The 17,844-nt window shown below is 39.2% G+C and overlaps 1 protein-coding gene across 1 annotated transcript; it reads right to left on the reverse strand.

Moving 5' to 3' along the window:
- Window positions 1-492: 492 nt before the first annotated feature.
- Window positions 493-1,228, reverse strand: LOC148550121 (uncharacterized). Its single transcript, XM_088494104.1, has 2 exons — window positions 627-1,228; window positions 493-514 (listed from the first exon to the last, which is right to left on the reverse strand). The coding sequence occupies exons 1-2, from the start codon at window positions 1,226-1,228 to the stop codon at window positions 493-495; spliced, it is 624 nt and encodes a 207-aa protein (XP_088350230.1).
- Window positions 1,229-17,844: the final 16,616 nt, after the last annotated feature.

The raw sequence follows: 17,844 nt of genomic DNA on the forward strand, positions 1-17,844 counted from the left end.
CACAACTATTAAACGATGGAATACTTTTTTTTAACAACTGTTAAATAATTTTTTTCATCCGTAATTTTTTTTTGAAAAATACTTTAGAATCAAACAAAAATTAAATTTAACACTAACAAATTATCTAGCTAATCAATTTAATCCTTAAAATTTTTAAAATTGATTAATTAAGTCGAGTTTTATAATTATCTACTTTGACATTGTTAATAAAATGACAATAACAACGTCGTGCCAATATGGTCCAATATCTTTTGAATTTTTTTCACCAACATATATCGATAAACTTTATTTTAATTGTTATTCAATAATTAATTTAGTCATGAGTTTTATAATAAAGTAAATTAACTTAGTCTCTTATGTAGATTATTTCTTTGATGAAATTAGTAAAATCCTAAAATAATGATGATCATTATCTTTTTCTTCATTGATTAGGTTAAGGAATCAATAAATAAGGGATTTGAAATAATAATAAAAAAGTGGAAATGCTTTGTGTCACTCATGCTTCCAACCTTCCTGCAATCATATGATTCAACAAATAAATAGTTAAGCATTACATTTTTTTCCAGATTGCTACAAACATTAAGCATAAAGCTTACAAGTTAATCTCATTTTCTGGCTTCCATATCCGAACAAGTTTGTCATAGAATGAGCAAGTAGCCACAATTGGTTTGGTTCTCTCAACTCTGTGATTTGCTTCACCTTTCTGCCAATCTGCTCCATATGCCAGGGAATCATGCTTCTTGTAAGTTTCCAACACTTGCGCTTCGTTGCCCTTGATGGACACAATTGCAAAACCATTGTGCATACATGCAGCCAAGACCAAGTTTGGAATGTAGGGATGGTGCTTCACCCTCCAAACTCCTCCCCCTAAGCCAATTGAAGTCTCATTAACAGGTTTTGAGATTGTTCTCAAGTCCCATAGCCTCAAGGTTTCGTCGTAGCTACCGGTTACTAAGCTATTTGGATCATGAGAACTCTTTTGAATGCAACAAACACCCATTTTATGAGCTTTGGAATTCTGAAATACCAGATTGGAAGGACCATCCCTTAAATCCCAACAACTGAATTTACAATCATCAGAGCCAGTATATACCAAATTTGGTTGGTGGATATCAAATGCGGTTGTCCAGAGTTCAAAGTCATGTGCCTTCCATTCTTCTTGTATTTCCAACTTGGATTCAAGGAAAGAAACAATGGATACAGAGCCATCAGAAAGCCCCACGGTCATGGATGTGCCTGAAGGGTTCCAGTCCAAATCTGAGAGAATATTAGAATAAGATGTCAGTTATACATGTATCAGTTACTGTCTAATCTTTTTGGATAGTGCCATTTGTGGGGGTTTGGATTTCACCTACAAATAGGATAATGTGTTCTTTCAAATCTTAATTGTCGTTGTTATTTCTTAACTTGCACAAGCTATGACCCATTATCAACTGAGGTAGATGTGGATATATATTATTAATTAATTTATTATGGTACTATATACTATACTATATACACCTTAAAGTTGTGTTATTTTATTCCACTTCCTTTGGAAAATGAAATATTAATGGTATGCTTTGAGTTTGTACTTATTGAGAATGAGAATGTTTTGAAGCAAAGACTATGAATTGGGATGTTTGTTAACAAAGATGACTCATCTCGTGCATTTTCTTTTTGGGGGTCATGTAATGATATCTTCTGTACTGATAACGATATATACTGTAAAATTGCAGCAAAAATTTTAGTACTAGTATGACATGATAGTGAATTTATTAACCGAATCCCCAAGTTATTATGAGTGTTATTTCTTTTTCGGTCTTGAGTTATTGTGAATTATTTATCAATCACCTTTATTTTCTTCTTCTATACTTTTCATAGTTATATTCAGAAGGAAACTGTCCATGAAATGATTTTTGGCAAACACAATATATTAATTACTTTTAAGAATTGTGTTTATGAGCAATGAAGATGTTCATATAGTTGCCCTTAAGCTTCCTAGTTCTTAAGAGGAATGGAAAAGATGCAATATAATATATACTTTAACCACATAGAATTTTCCTTAAAAGTAAAGTATAAGCTAGGTATAAGTAATTTTTAAAAAGTCAACTATAAACTAGGTATAATGAATAATGCAGTCCACAATTTTTCATTGTAATTCGAATCAAATTTTTTCTTCTAAAATTAAGGAATTTTTCTCTTCTCTCTACTAATTTTATAATCAAAATGTACCACATAACATTGTCTCGTTATAATTAAAATTAAATATTTTCTTCCAAAATTAAAGAATTATTCCCTTCTCCTTACTAATTTTACAACCAAAATATATCACATGTTACTCCTTCATTACAATTGAAATCAAATATTTTCCTCCAAAATTAAAGAGTTCTCCCCTCCTCCCTCTTTCTTTTTCTATTTCTCTCATTTCTTCAACCACTCTATCTATTTTAAATATCATTATCAATATCAATGACTAATTACTAATTTGACAATTAAAATATGCAAAATGACATTCTTTAATTGCATTAAAATTAAAATTGAAATATACCTATATTATGTATCATATATTACTATCTAATTTAATAATCAAATGTGTCACATGACACTTTCTTATTAAAATTGAGAGAAAATATTTTTTTTTCAAAATTAATAAACTCCCTTCTTAAATTCTCTCATCTACCTCTATTTTTTTATTTCTCTCTACTATTTTTACTCTATATATAATTTATATTTTATATTAGTAATTTGACAAATCAAAATATGTCATCGGATATTTTTTTACAATTAAAATAAAATTTTTTCTTCCAAAATTAACAAACTCTCACTCTCATTCTCATTCTTCATCTTTATCTTTCTCCCTATTTTCAATCATTCTCTATTTTTTCTATCTTTCTCTTCTATAGAAAATAAAATTGAAAGAAAAATATAATTTAAATAAAAAAATTTATTATTAGAAAAAATCTCTACATACAAGTGTTTTGCGTTTACAAGCTTTACAAGTCTAAAGAGAACGAAACCCACTAAACGCGCTGCCTATGTTACGTGCCTCTTTAACAGACTTTTAAATCTATTCAAATCAATTAACGCGCAAATATATAACTTCCATTTTTCAAAAGATTTTGTTTCTTTTTTCGAGTTTTTTGCCAAATTTGTTGAATCTCCTTCGTGCATTCTCTCTTTGCTTCATTTTTTTTCAATTTTCTTGGTTTCTGAAATCAAGCTTTGAAATCGTTTTGAAGATAATGGAACTTCAGAAATACACCCAAACGATTAGATAAATACACCCAAACGGTTACAGAAATACACCCAAAAATTTTAAGAAATACACCCAAAACAGGGAGAGACAGTATATTTCTTCTTGAAATATTTTAATGTTTTGCTGGTTAAGGATGATGTACATGACAGAGACAATCTAGAAGAAAAACCTAGAAGAACAGTAAAACAGTATCTTGAATAATGTTTCTTCGTTTTTTCAGGTGATTTTTGATGGAGATTTGTATCTTTTCTTCTTGATTTCTTCTACTTTTCGCGAGGAGTTGGAACGTTTCTCCAAAATCGTAGTTTGTTTCGAATGTCCCTTGAATCTTGACGGTTTGCATTTTGATTGAGGAAGAAGAGGAAGAGTGAACGTGTTGTGGAAGGGTGATTAAGGCGCGTGCGTTGGACGCTTGATTCTAAAAGAGTGGTGCGCTTATTTTTTTTCTTGGACTTGGAGCAACTTGTATAGCTTGTAAACCAAAAAGGCTTGTATGCGTAACAAGCCTCCTATTATTATTATTATATACATAATTTTTTTATTTAATTTTAAATTTTCACCTCTTATATTTCTAATCTATATTTTCATTACTCTTCTCTTCATTCGATATTCCTTACACACGCTTCGGCCGGCCTGCTAACTGACAACCTCGGCTTAACTTCTTCATGTTCCAACACATTTTCCGGCCTTTCACTGCTGTGTGTGCTTGCCATTTTGCTTCAATACATCAGATTCATCTTCAAACTTGACATGTGAAATCATTTCATAATCATGATCTGCTGTTCTATGTCCTCGGCCACGACCTCTACCTCTCCCCCTACTCCTTCCTCTGCCACTAGTATTTCTGGCCTCTAGCTGCGCAAATTATAAGATAACATAAAAAAAACTGATATATTACTGCGGATTCATACAAGAAAAAGGAGAAGTCATATAACTTCTAATTTGAAGTAATTTAAAACATTTGATACATTACCATCTTATTTCTCTTTTGCTCCTCGTCGCTGTCATTATCATCATCTTCCGCAATTTTCCTGATGTAAGATATAAGATAAACAAAATTCAGCGAGAATAGAATATTTTCAAAATAACAAACAACAGAATCAAGCAAGCACAAACCTCTTCTTAGGGATAGAACGATCATCACCCGTCGCACCAGAACCACCTAAATCAGGAACCTTGTTGAGAATATCTTTCAGAAAATCAAACACATTAAATGTCTGGACACAATGCTTTCTGCAAAGGCAAGGATTCAAGTAATTGAAGCTATTATCTTTCAAGGAATTATGGAAGTATAAATACAAGTAAAATTTAGATAGTAAAATAAAGAATTTAATTTTGATGGGCAGTCAGTGTAAAGCAGTTCTACACGTGCATCCAATTACGTATTGTCACATCAGCAAAATAACCACCTTTTAGTTTGACTGCGTGAATAGTTATCCAAAAGAATGAATATGATTGGATAATTATGTAGAAGTTTTACACTGTCAGTGCATCAAAATTAAATTTATAAAATAAAATAAAAATATTACAAGCTTAAATTAAGATGGGAAATAACAATCTAAATATTGTCCTTATCTCTGATGGATTTTAATTGTATTCTACCTAAGTGCATCACAAATCAACTAGACTATAGAAAATATCAATCATTGTTCCATTCTTCTCTTTGAATGGAGAGGAGAGGCAGGAATAAGAATATAGAAGACAAGCCATTTTCTCCACTGTTTGTAGAACATGATCCTTTAGGAATAAATTATTATCAAATACGTCTTGTTGATACTATTTATTTTGTTGTTGCTAATTATCAATAGATTAAGTAGTATCGAGCATGTATGTACTCATGAATTATAAAGTCCAACAAATAGTTTACAATTTATACTTTATACACAGTTTAACCATTAGAGGCCAGTTTTATTAGTAGAACTCTAATATATAAACACTTTCTCAACTACCATACAAATATAAGCAAAAATTTATGACAGTCATCTCCTTGAGAAATTGACAAGACATCATAAGATAGAAGCTCTTACAAGAACAGATATGTAAGAATCCAGCTTTTGTAAATTTTGATATATAGAATTGATAGCATCCCTGATTTCACAATCTGTCCACTGGGAATCCTCCTGATTTATTTCCAGCAGCTTCTTAAACAGTAGTGGAATTGAATAGCTTCCATCAACAGAAGAATCAGTCTGAAAAGTGAATGTTGGTTCCAGGAAGAAAAGGTTAAATATGGAAAAAAAATTGCCAAATACAAGTTGAAAATTTACTAGCATCCGATTTCTGAACACATAAACAAGTTACAAGCATAAATATTTGCAGAGCACACACATATTTGAATATCATGACTAAAGATGCTGAAAAACTGTAAATCTTAAAGAGTGTATCAAAACAAAATCATGATAATAACGAATGAAAACAATAAAATAAAATAAAATAAAACCTCTGATTTAGATTGCCAAAACTGGAGATTCTTCTCTATACTATGCAAGTTCAACAAAACATGTTCCCGTATATCCTCCAATACACCATGCACTCTAGATTCCTTTATGATCCTGCAAGATAACATCATCATAATCAAAACCTAAACCTAGCATTCATTGCACGTGAAAAAAAAAGAATTATACAACGCGGAGAAATTAAATTCACGAGTAGAATCGAAGCGTGACATCGATTTCAATTCAGTTAGAAGTTATCGGAAAATGAAAATGAGCATACATGGAAGAGTCGCGGAAATTGGAAGGGAGAGGAAGAGGTATGCATTGGCGGTGGTGGATTGATCGGAAATGAGCGGCGAGGTTGGAGAGGAAGCGGAGGAGATTGGATGGATGGAAGGGGTAGAAATCGCGAAGACGGTTGCGGAGGTAGTTGGAGTAGAGTGAGACGATGGCTACGTTGCTGGTTTTGGTGGATTCGGTTTCCGCCATTAAGTTTGAAGTCCCACATTGGTGATGTCTATTGAAGAACAAGAGTTTATATAATTAATGAGAAGTAACAATGTTTGCCAAGCTTAGTAATGCAAGGCATTAAGATGTTACAATTGGGCTTGAATGGGTGTCTGTTGATCTGTTTTCTCGTACCGAGTTGGGCCTCGGTTGTGCCTGACTCACAACACTAAAGGGATAACGGGTCACTGCACCAGCCCTTTTTGGCCATTAAGTTTGAAGTCCCACATCGGTGATATCTATTGAAGAACAAGAGTATCGAGTTGGGCCTCGGTTGTGCCTGACTCACAACACTAAAGGGATAACGGGTCACTGCACCAGCCCTTTTTGGCCATTAAGTTTGAAGTCCCACATCGGTGATATCTATTGAAGAACAAGAGTATATATAATTAATGAGAAGTAATGATGTTTGCCAAGCTTGGCAATGCAAGGCATTATGATGTTACAATTGGGCTTGAATGGGTGTTTGTTGACCTGTTCTCTCGTACCGAGTTGGGCCTCGGTTGTGCCTGACTCACAACACTAAAGGGATAACGGGTCACTGCACCAACCCTTTTTGGCCATTAAGTTTGAAGTCCCACATCGGTGATATCTATTGAAGAACAAGAGTATATATAATTAATGATACAATTGGGCTTGAATGGGTGTTTGTTGACCTGTTCTCTCGTACCGAGTTGGGCCTCGGTTGTGCCTGACTCACAACACTAAAGGGATAACGGGTCACTGCACCAGCCCTTTTTGGCCATTAAGTTTGAAGTCCCACATCGGTGATATCTATTGAAGAACAAGAGTATATATAATTAATGAGAAGTAATGATGTTTGCCAAGCTTGGCAATGCAAGGCATTATGATGTTACAATTGGGCTTGAATGGATCTATTGAAGAACAAGAGTATATATAATTAATGAGAAGTAATGATGTTTGCCAAGCTTGGCAATGCAAGGCATTATGATGTTACAATTGGGCTTGAATGGGTGTTTGTTGACCTGTTCTCTCGTACCGAGTTGGGCCTCGGTTGTGCCTGACTCACAACACTAAAGGGATAACGGGTCACTGCACCAGCCCTTTTTAGTAATGATGTTTGCCAAGCTTGGCAATGCAAGGCATTATGATGTTACAATTGGGCTTGAATGGGTGTTTGTTGACCTGTTCTCTCGTACCGAGTTGGGCCTCGGTTGTGCCTCGGTTGTGCCTGACTCACAACACTAAAGGGATAACGGGTCACTGCACCAGCCCTTTTTGGCCATTAAGTTTGAAGTCCCACATCGGTGATATCTATTGAAGAACAAGAGTATATATAATTAATGAGAAGTAATGATGTTTTCCAAGCTTGGCAATGCAAGGCATTATGATGTTACAATTGGGCTTGAATGGGTGTTTGTTGACCTGTTCTCTCGTACCGAGTTGGGTCTCGGTTGTGCCTGACTCACAACACTAAAGGGATAACGGGTCACTGCACCAGCCCTTTTTGGCCATTAAGTTTGAAGTCCCACATCGGTGATATCTATTGAAGAACAAGAGTATATATAATTAATGAGAAGTAATGATGTTTGCCAAGCTTGGCAATGCAAGGCATTATGATGTTACAATTGGGCTTGAATGGGTGTTTGTTGACCTGTTCTCTCGTACCGAGTTGGGCCTCGGTTGTGCCTGACTCACAACACTAAAGGGATAACGGGTCACTGCACCAGCCCTTTTTGGCCATTAAGTTTGAAGTCCCACATCGGTGATATCTATTGAAGAACAAGAGTATATATAATTAATGAGAAGTAATGATGTTTGCCAAGCTTGGCAATGCAAGGCATTATGATGTTACAATTGGGCTTGAATGGGTGTTTGTTGACCTGTTCTCTCGTACCGAGTTGGGCCTCGGTTGTGCCTGACTCACAACACTAAAGGGATAACGGGTCACTGCACCAGCCCTTTTTGGCCATTAAGTTTGAAGTCCCACATCGGTGATATCTATTGAAGAACAAGAGTATATATAATTAATGAGAAGTAATGATGTTTGCCAAGCTTGGCAATGCAAGGCATTATGATGTTACAATTGGGCTTGAATGGGTGTTTGTTGACCTGTTCTCTCGTACCGAGTTGGGCCTCGGTTGTGCCTGACTCACAACACTAAAGGGATAACGGGTCACTGCACCAGCCCTTTTTGGCCATTAAGTTTGAAGTCCCACATCGGTGATATCTATTGAAGAACAAGAGTATATATAATTAATGAGAAGTAATGATGTTTGCCAAGCTTGGCAATGCAAGGCATTATGATGTTACAATTGGGCTTGAATGGGTGTTTGTTGACCTGTTCTCTCGTACCGAGTTGGGCCTCGGTTGTGCCTGACACACAACACTAAAGGGATAACGGGTCACTGCACCAGCCCTTTTTAGTAATGATGTTTGCCAAGCTTGGCAATGCAAGGCATTATGATGTTACAATTGGGCTTGAATGGGTGTTTGTTGACCTGTTCTCTCGTACCGAGTTGGGCCTCGGTTGTGCCTCGGTTGTGCCTGACTCACAACACTAAAGGGATAACGGGTCACTGCACCAGCCCTTTTTGGCCATTAAGTTTGAAGTCCCACATCGGTGATATCTATTGAAGAACAAGAGTATATATAATTAATGAGAAGTAATGATGTTTTCCAAGCTTGGCAATGCAAGGCATTATGATGTTACAATTGGGCTTGAATGGGTGTTTGTTGACCTGTTCTCTCGTACCGAGTTGGGTCTCGGTTGTGCCTGACTCACAACACTAAAGGGATAACGGGTCACTGCACCAGCCCTTTTTGGCCATTAAGTTTGAAGTCCCACATCGGTGATATCTATTGAAGAACAAGAGTATATATAATTAATGAGAAGTAATGATGTTTGCCAAACTTGGCAATGCAAGGCATTATGATGTTACAATTGGGCTTGAATGGGTGTTTGTTGACCTGTTCTCTCGTACCGAGTTGGGCCTCGGTTGTGCCTGACTCACAACACTAAAGGGATAACGGGTCACTGCACCAGCCCTTTTTGGCCATTAAGTTTGAAGTCCCACATCGGTGATATCTATTGAAGAACAAGAGTATATATAATTAATGAGAAGTAATGATGTTTGCCAAGCTTGGCAATGCAAGGCATTATGATGTTACAATTGGGCTTGAATGGGTGTTTGTTGACCTGTTCTCTCGTACCGAGTTGGGCCTCGGTTGTGCCTGACTCACAACACTAAAGGGATAACGGGTCACTGCACCAGCCCTTTTTGGCCATTAAGTTTGAAGTCCCACATCGGTGATATCTATTGAAGAACAAGAGTATATATAATTAATGAGAAGTAATGATGTTTGCCAAGCTTGGCAATGCAAGGCATTATGATGTTACAATTGGGCTTGAATGGGTGTTTGTTGACCTGTTCTCTCGTACCGAGTTGGGCCTCGGTTGTGCCTGACTCACAACACTAAAGGGATAACGGGTCACTGCACCAGCCCTTTTTGGCCATTAAGTTTGAAGTCCCACATCGGTGATATCTATTGAAGAACAAGAGTATATATAATTAATGAGAAGTAATGATGTTTGCCAAGCTTGGCAATGCAAGGCATTATGATGTTACAATTAGGCTTGAATGGGTATTTGTTGACCTGTTCTCTCGTACCGAGTTGGGCCTCGGTTGTGCCTGACTCACAACACTAAAGGGATAACGGGTGACTGCACCAGCCCTTTTTGGCCATTAAGTTTGAAGTCCCACATCGGTGATATCTATTGAAGAACAAGAGTATATATAATTAATGAGAAGTAATGATGTTTGCCAAGCTTGGCAATGCAAGGCATTATGATGTTACAATTGGGCTTGAATGGGTGTTTGTTGACCTGTTCTCTCGTACCGAGTTGGGCCTCGGTTGTGCCTGACTCACAACACTAAAGGGATAACGGGTCACTGCACCAGCCCTTTTTGGCCATTAAGTTTGAAGTCCCACATCGGTGATATCTATTGAAGAACAAGAGTATATATAATTAATGAGAAGTAATGATGTTTGCCAAGCTTGGCAATGCAAGGCATTATGATGTTACAATTGGGCTTGAATGGGTGTTTGTTTAGCTGTTCTCTCGTACCGAGTTGGGCCTCGGTTGTGCCTGACTCACAACACTAAAGGGATAACGGGTCACTGCACCAGCCCTTTTTGGCCATTAAGTTTGAAGTCCCACATCGGTGATATCTATTGAAGAACAAGAGTATATATAATTAATGAGAAGTAATGATGTTTGCCAAGCTTGGCAATGCAAGGCATTATGATGTTACAATTGGGCTTGAATGGGTGTTTGTTGACCTGTTCTCTCGTACCGAGTTGGGCCTCGGTTGTGCCTCGGTTGTGCCTGACTCACAACACTAAAGGGATAACGGGTCACTGCACCAGTCCTTTTTGGCCATTAAGTTTGAAGTCCCACATCGGTGATATCTATTGAAGAACAAGAGTATATATAATTAATGAGAAGTAATGATGTTTGCCAAGCTTGGCAATGCAAGGCATTATGATGTTACAATTGGGCTTGAATGGGTGTTTGTTGACCTGTTCTCTCGTACCGAGTTGGGCCTCGGTTGTGCCTGACTCACAACACTAAAGGGATAACGGGTCACAGCACCAGCCCTTTTTGGCCATTAAGTTTGAAGTCCCACATCGGTGATATCTATTGAAGAACAAGAGTATATATAATTAATGAGAAGTAATGATGTTTGCCAAGCTTGGCAATGCAAGGCATTATGATGTTATAATTGGGCTTGAATGGGTGTTTGTTGACCTGTTCTCTCGTACCGAGTTGGGCCTCGGTTGTGCCTGACTCACAACACTAAAGGGATAACGGGTCACTGCACCAGCACTTTTTGGCCATTAAGTTTGAAGTCCCACATCGGTGATATCTATTGAAGAACAAGAGTATATATAATTAATGAGAAGTAATGATGTTTGCCAAGCTTGGCAGTGCAAGGCATTATGATGTTACAATTGGGCTTGAATGGGTGTTTGTTGACCTGTTCTCTCGTACCGAGTTGGGCCTCGGTTGCGCCTGACTCACAACACTAAAGGGATAACGGGTCACTGCACCAGCCCTTTTTGGCCATTAAGTTTGAAGTCCCACATCGGTGATATCTATTGAAGAACAAGAGTATATATAATTAATGAGAAGTAATGATGTTTGCCAAGCTTGGCAATGCAAGGCATTATGATGTTACAATTGGGCTTGAATTGGGTGTTTGTTGACCTGTTCTCTCGTACCGAGTTGGGCCTCGGTTGTGCCTGACTCACAACACTAAGGGGATAACGGGTCACTGCACCAGCCCTTTTTGGCCATTAAGTTTGAAGTCCCACATCGGTGATATCTATTGAAGAACAAGAGTATATATAATTAATGAGAAGTAATCTTGTTTGCCAAGCTTGGCAATGCAAGGCATTATGATGTTACAATTGGGCTTGAATGGGTGTTTGTTGACCTGTTCTCTCGTACCGAGTTGGGCCTCGGTTGTGCCTGACTCACAACACTAAAGGGATAACGGGTCACTGCACCAGCCCTTTTTGGCCATTAAGTTTGAAGTCCCACATCGGTGATATCTATTGAAGAACAAGAGTATATATAATTAATGAGAAGTAATCTTGTTTGCCAAGCTTGGCAATGCAAGGCATTATGATGTTACAATTGGGCTTGAATGGGTGTTTGTTGACCTGTTCTCTCGTACCGAGTTGGGCCTCGGTTGTGCCTGACTCACAACACTAAAGGGATAACGGGTCACTGCACCAGCCCTTTTTGGCCATTAAGTTTGAAGTCCCACATCGGTGATATCTATTGAAGAACAAGAGTATATATAATTAATGAGAAGTAATGATGTTTGCCAAGCTTGGCAATGCAAGGCATTATGATGTTACAATTGGGCTTGAATGGGTGTTTGTTGACCTGTTCTCTCGTACCGAGTTGGGCCTCGGTTGTGCCTGACTCACAACACTAAAGGGATAACGGGTCACTGCACCAGCCCTTTTTGGCCATTAAGTTTGAAGTCCCACATCGGTGATATCTATTGAAGAACAAGAGTATATATAATTAATGAGAAGTAATGATGTTTGCAATGGGTGTTTGTTGACCTGTTCTCTCGTACCGAGTTGGGCCTCGGTTGTGCCTGACTCACAACACTAAAGGGATAACGGGTCACTGCACCAGCCCTTTTTGGCCATTAAGTTTGAAGTCCCACATCGGTGATATCTATTGAAGAACAAGAGTATATATAATTATTGAGAAGTAATGATGTTTGCCAAGCTTGGCAATGCAAGGCATTATGATGTTACAATTGGGCTTGAATGGGTGTTTGTTGACCTGTTCTCTCGTACCGAGTTGGGCCTCGGTTGTGCCTGACTCACAAACACTAAAGGGATAACGGGTCATTGCACCAACCCTTTTTGGCCATTAAGTTTGAAGTCCCACATCGGTGATATCTATTGAAGAACAAGAGTATATATAATTAATGAGAAGTAATGATGTTTGCCAAGCTTGGCAATGCAAGGCATTATGATGTTACAATTGGGCTTGAATGGGTGTTTGTTGACCAGTTCTCTCGTACCGAGTTGGGCCTCGGTTGTACCTGACTCACAACACTAAAGGGATAATGGGTCACTGCACCAGCCCTTTTTGGCCATTAAGTTTGAAGTCCCACATCGGTGATATCTATTGAAGAACAAGAGTATATATAATTAATGAGAAGTAATGATGTTTGCCAAGCTTGGCAATGCAAGGCATTATGATGTTACAATTGGGCTTGAATGGATCTATTGAAGAACAAGAGTATATATAATTAATGAGAAGTAATGATGTTTGCCAAGCTTGGCAATGCAAGGCATTATGATGTTACAATTGGGCTTGAATGGGTGTTTGTTGACCTGTTCTCTCGTACCGAGTTGGGCCTCGGTTGTGCCTGACTCACAATACTAAAGGGATAACGGGTCACTGCACCAGCCCTTTTTAGTAATGATGTTTGCCAAGCTTGGCAATGCAAGGCATTATGATGTTACAATTGGGCTTGAATGGGTGTTTGTTGACCTGTTCTCTCGTACCGAGTTGGGCCTCGGTTGTGCCTCGGTTGTGCCTGACTCACAACACTAAAGGGATAACGGGTCACTGCACCAGCTCTTTTTGGCCATTAAGTTTGAAGTCCCACATCGGTGATATCTATTGAAGAACAAGAGTATATATAATTAATGAGAAGTAATGATGTTTGCCAAGCTTGGCAATGCAAGGCATTATGATGTTACAATTGGGCTTGAATGGGTGTTTGTTGACCTGTTCTCTCGTACCGAGTTGGGCCTCGGTTGTGCCTGACTCACAACACTAAAGGGATAACGGGTCACTGCACCAGCCCTTTTTGGCCATTAAGTTTGAAGTCCCACATCGGTGATATCTATTGAAGAACAAGAGTATATATAATTAATGAGAAGTAATGATGTTTGCCAAGCTTGGCAATGCAAGGCATTATGATGTTACAATTGGGCTTGAATGGGTGTTTGTTGACCTGTTCTCTCGTACCGAGTTGGGCCTCGGTTGTGCCTGACTCACAACACTAAAGGGATAATGGGTCACTGCACCAGCCCTTTTTGGCCATTAAGTTTGAAGTCCCACATCGGTGATATCTATTGAAGAACAAGAGTATATATAATTAATGAGAAGTAATGATGTTTGCCAAGCTTGGCAATGCAAGGCATTATGATGTTACAATTGGGCTTGAATGGATCTATTGAAGAACAAGAGTATATATAATTAATGAGAAGTAATGATGTTTGCCAAGCTTGGCAATGCAAGGCATTATGATGTTACAATTGGGCTTGAATGGGTGTTTGTTGACCTGTTCTCTCGTACCGAGTTGGGCCTCGGTTGTGCCTGACTCACAATACTAAAGGGATAATGGGTCACTGCACCAGCCCTTTTTAGTAATGATGTTTGCCAAGCTTGGCAATGCAAGGCATTATGATGTTACAATTGGGCTTGAATGGGTGTTTGTTGACCTGTTCTCTCGTACCGAGTTGGGCCTCGGTTGTGCCTCGGTTGTGCCTGACTCACAACACTAAAGGGATAACGGGTCACTGCACCAGCCCTTTTTGGCCATTAAGTTTGAAGTCCCACATCGGTGATATCTATTGAAGAACAAGAGTATATATAATTAATGAGAAGTAATTATGTTTGCCAAGCTTGGCAATGCAAGGCATTATGATGTTACAATTGGGCTTGAATTGGGTGTTTGTTGACCTGTTCTCTCGTACCGAGTTGGGCCTCGGTTGTGCCTGACTCACAACACTAAAGGGATAACGGGTCGCTGCACCAGCCCTTTTTGGCCATTAAGTTTGAAGTCCCACATCGGTGATATCTATTGAAGAACAAGAGTATATATAATTAATGAGAAGTAATGATGTTTGCCAAGCTTGGCAATGCAAGGCATTATGATGTTACAATTGGGCTTGAATGGGTGTTTGTTGACCTGTTCTCTCGTACCGAGTTGGGCCTCGGTTGTGGCTGACTCACAACACTAAAGGGATAACGGGTCACTGCACCAGCCCTTTTTGGCCATTAAGTTTGAAGTCCCACATCGGTGATATCTATTGAAGAACAAGAGTATATATAATTAATGAGAAGTAATGATGTTTGCCAAGCTTGGCAATGCAAGGCATTATGATGTTACAATTGGGCTTGAATGGGTGTTTGTTGACCTGTTCTCTCGTACCGAGTTGGGCCTCGGTTGTGCCTGACTCACAACACTAAAGGGATAACGGGTCACTGCACCAGCCCTTTTTGGCCATTAAGTATGAAGTCCCACATCGGTGATATCTATTGAAGAACAAGAGTATATATAATTAATGAGAAGTAATAATGTTTGCCAAGCTTGGCAATGCAAGGCATTATGATGTTACAATTGGGCTTGAATTGGGTGTTTGTTGACCTGTTCTCTCGTACCGAGTTGGGCCTCGGTTGTGCCTGACTCACAACACTAAAGGGATAACGGGTCACTGCACCAGCCCTTTTTGGCCATTAAGTTTGAAGTCCCACATCGGTGATATCTATTGAAGAACAAGAGTATATATAATTAATGAGAAGTAATGATGTTTGCCAAGCTTGGTAATGCAAGGCATTATGATGTTACAATTGGGCTTGAATGGGTGTTTGTTGACCTGTTCTCTCGTACCGAGTTGGGCCTCGGTTGTGCCTGACTCACAACACTAAAGGGATAACGGGTCACTGCACCAGCCCTTTTTGGCCATTAAGTTTGAAGTCCCACATCGGTGATATCTATTGAAGAACAAGAGTATATATAATTAATGAGAAGTAATGATGTTTGCCAAGCTTGGCAATGCAAGGCATTATGATGTTACAATTGGGCTTGAATGGGTGTTTGTTGACCTGTTCTCTCGTACCGAGTTGGGCCTCGGTTGTGCCTGACTCACAACACTAAAGGGATAACGGGTCACTGCACCAGCCCCTGGGCCTCGGTTGTGCCTGACTCACAACACTAAAGGGATAACGGGTCACTGCACCAGCCCTTTTTGGCCATTAAGTTTGAAGTCCCACATCGGTGATATCTATTGAAGAACAAGAGTATATATAATTAATGAGAAGTAATGATGTTTGCCAAGCTTGGCAATGCAAGGCATTATGATGTTACAATTGGGCTTGAATGGGTGTTTGTTGACCTGTTCTCTCGTACCGAGTTGGGCCTCGGTTGTGCCTGACTCACAACACTAAAGGGATAACGGGTCACTGCACCAGCCCTTTTTGGCCATTAAGTTTGAAGTCCCACATCGGTGATATCTATTGAAGAACAAGAGTATATATAATTAATGAGAAGTAATGATGTTTGCCAAGCTTGGCAATGCAAGGCATTATGTTGTTACAATTGGGCTTGAATGGGTGTTTGTTGACCTGTTCTCTCGTACCGAGTTGGGCGTCGGTTGTGCCTGACTCACAACACTAATGGGATAACGGGTCACTGCACCAGCCCTTTTTGGCCATTAAGTTTGAAGTCCCACATCGGTGATATCTATTGAAGAACAAGAGTATATATAATTAATGAGAAGTAATGATGTTTGCCAAGCTTGGCAATGCAAGGCATTATGATGTTACAATTGGGCTTGAATGGATCTATTGAAGAACAAGAGTATATATAATTAATGAGAAGTAATGATGTTTGCCAAGCTTGGCAATGCAAGGCATTATGATGTTACAATTGGGCTTGAATGGGTGTTTGTTGACCTGTTCTCTCGTACCGAGTTGGGCCTCGGTTGTGCCTGACTCACAATACTAAAGGGATAACGGGTCACTGCACCAGCCCTTTTTAGTAATGATGTTTGCCAAGCTTGGCAATGCAAGGCATTATGATGTTACAATTGGGCTTGAATGGGTGTTTGTTGACCTGTTCTCTCGTACCGAGTTGGGCCTCGGTTGTGCCTCGGTTGTGCCTGACTCACAACACTAAAGGGATAACGGGTCACTGCACCAGCTCTTTTTGGCCATTAAGTTTGAAGTCCCACATCGGTGATATCTATTGAAGAACAAGAGTATATATAATTAATGAGAAGTAATGATGTTTGCCAAGCTTGGCAATGCAAGGCATTATGATGTTACAATTGGGCTTGAATGGGTGTTTGTTGACCTGTTCTCTCGTACCGAGTTGGGCCTCGGTTGTGCCTGACTCACAACACTAAAGGGATAACGGGTCACTGCACCAGCCCTTTTTGGCCATTAAGTATGAAGTCCCACATCGGTGATATCTATTGAAGAACAAGAGTATATATAATTAATGAGAAGTAATGATGTTTGCCAAGCTTGGCAATGCAAGGCATTATGATGTTACAATTGGGCTTGAATGGGTGTTTGTTGACCTGTTCTCTCGTACCGAGTTGGGCCTCGGTTGTGCCTGACTCACAACACTAAAGGGATAACGGGTCACTGCACCAGCCCTTTTTGGCCATTAAGTTTGAAGTCCCACATCGGTGATATCTATTGAAGAACAAGAGTATATATAATTAATGAGAAGTAATGATGTTTGCCAAGCTTGGCAATGCAAGGCATTATGATGTTACAATTGGGCTTGAATGGGTGTTTGTTGACCTGTTCTCTCGTACCGAGTTGGGCCTCGGTTATGCCTGACTCACAACACTAAAGGGATAACGGGTCACTGCACCAGCCCTTTTTGGCCATTAAGTTTGAAGTCCCACATCGGTGATATCTATTGAAGAACAAGAGTATATATAATTAATGAGAAGTAATGATGTTTGCCAAGCTTGGCAATGCAAGGCATTATGATGTTACAATTGGGCTTGAATGGGTGTTTGTTGACCTGTTCTCTCGTACCGAGTTGGGCCTCGGTTGTGCCTGACTCACAACACTAAAGGGATAACGGGTCACTGCACCAGCCCTTTTTGGCCATTAAGTTTGAAGTCCCACATCGGTGATATCTATTGAAGAACAAGAGTATATATAATTAATGAGAAGTAATAATGTTTGCCAAGCTTGGCAATGCAAGGCATTATGATGTTACAATTGGGCTTGAATTGGGTGTTTGTTGACCTGTTCTCTCGTACCGAGTTGGGCCTCGGTTGTGCCTGACTCACAACACTAAAGGGATAACGGGTCACTGCACCAGCCCTTTTTGGCCATTAAGTTTGAAG

The sequence above is a fragment of the Arachis ipaensis genome, chromosome B7 (genome assembly GCF_059453495.1).
Source record: "Arachis ipaensis isolate K30076 ecotype BB chromosome B7, ASM5945349v1, whole genome shotgun sequence".
In the NCBI taxonomy this organism is placed as follows: Eukaryota; Viridiplantae; Streptophyta; class Magnoliopsida; order Fabales; family Fabaceae; genus Arachis; species Arachis ipaensis.

Bases quoted from the DNA above. Each gene is read 5' to 3' on its own strand.
- LOC148550121 (XM_088494104.1), bottom strand. From the start codon at position 1,228: ATGACCGTGGGGCTTTCTGATGGCTCTGTATCCATTGTTTCTTTCCTT. The intron at 515-626 runs GATATGGAAGCC...CATATGATTGCA, and splicing joins TTCTATGACAAACTTGTTCG to GGAAGGTTGGAAGCATGAGT.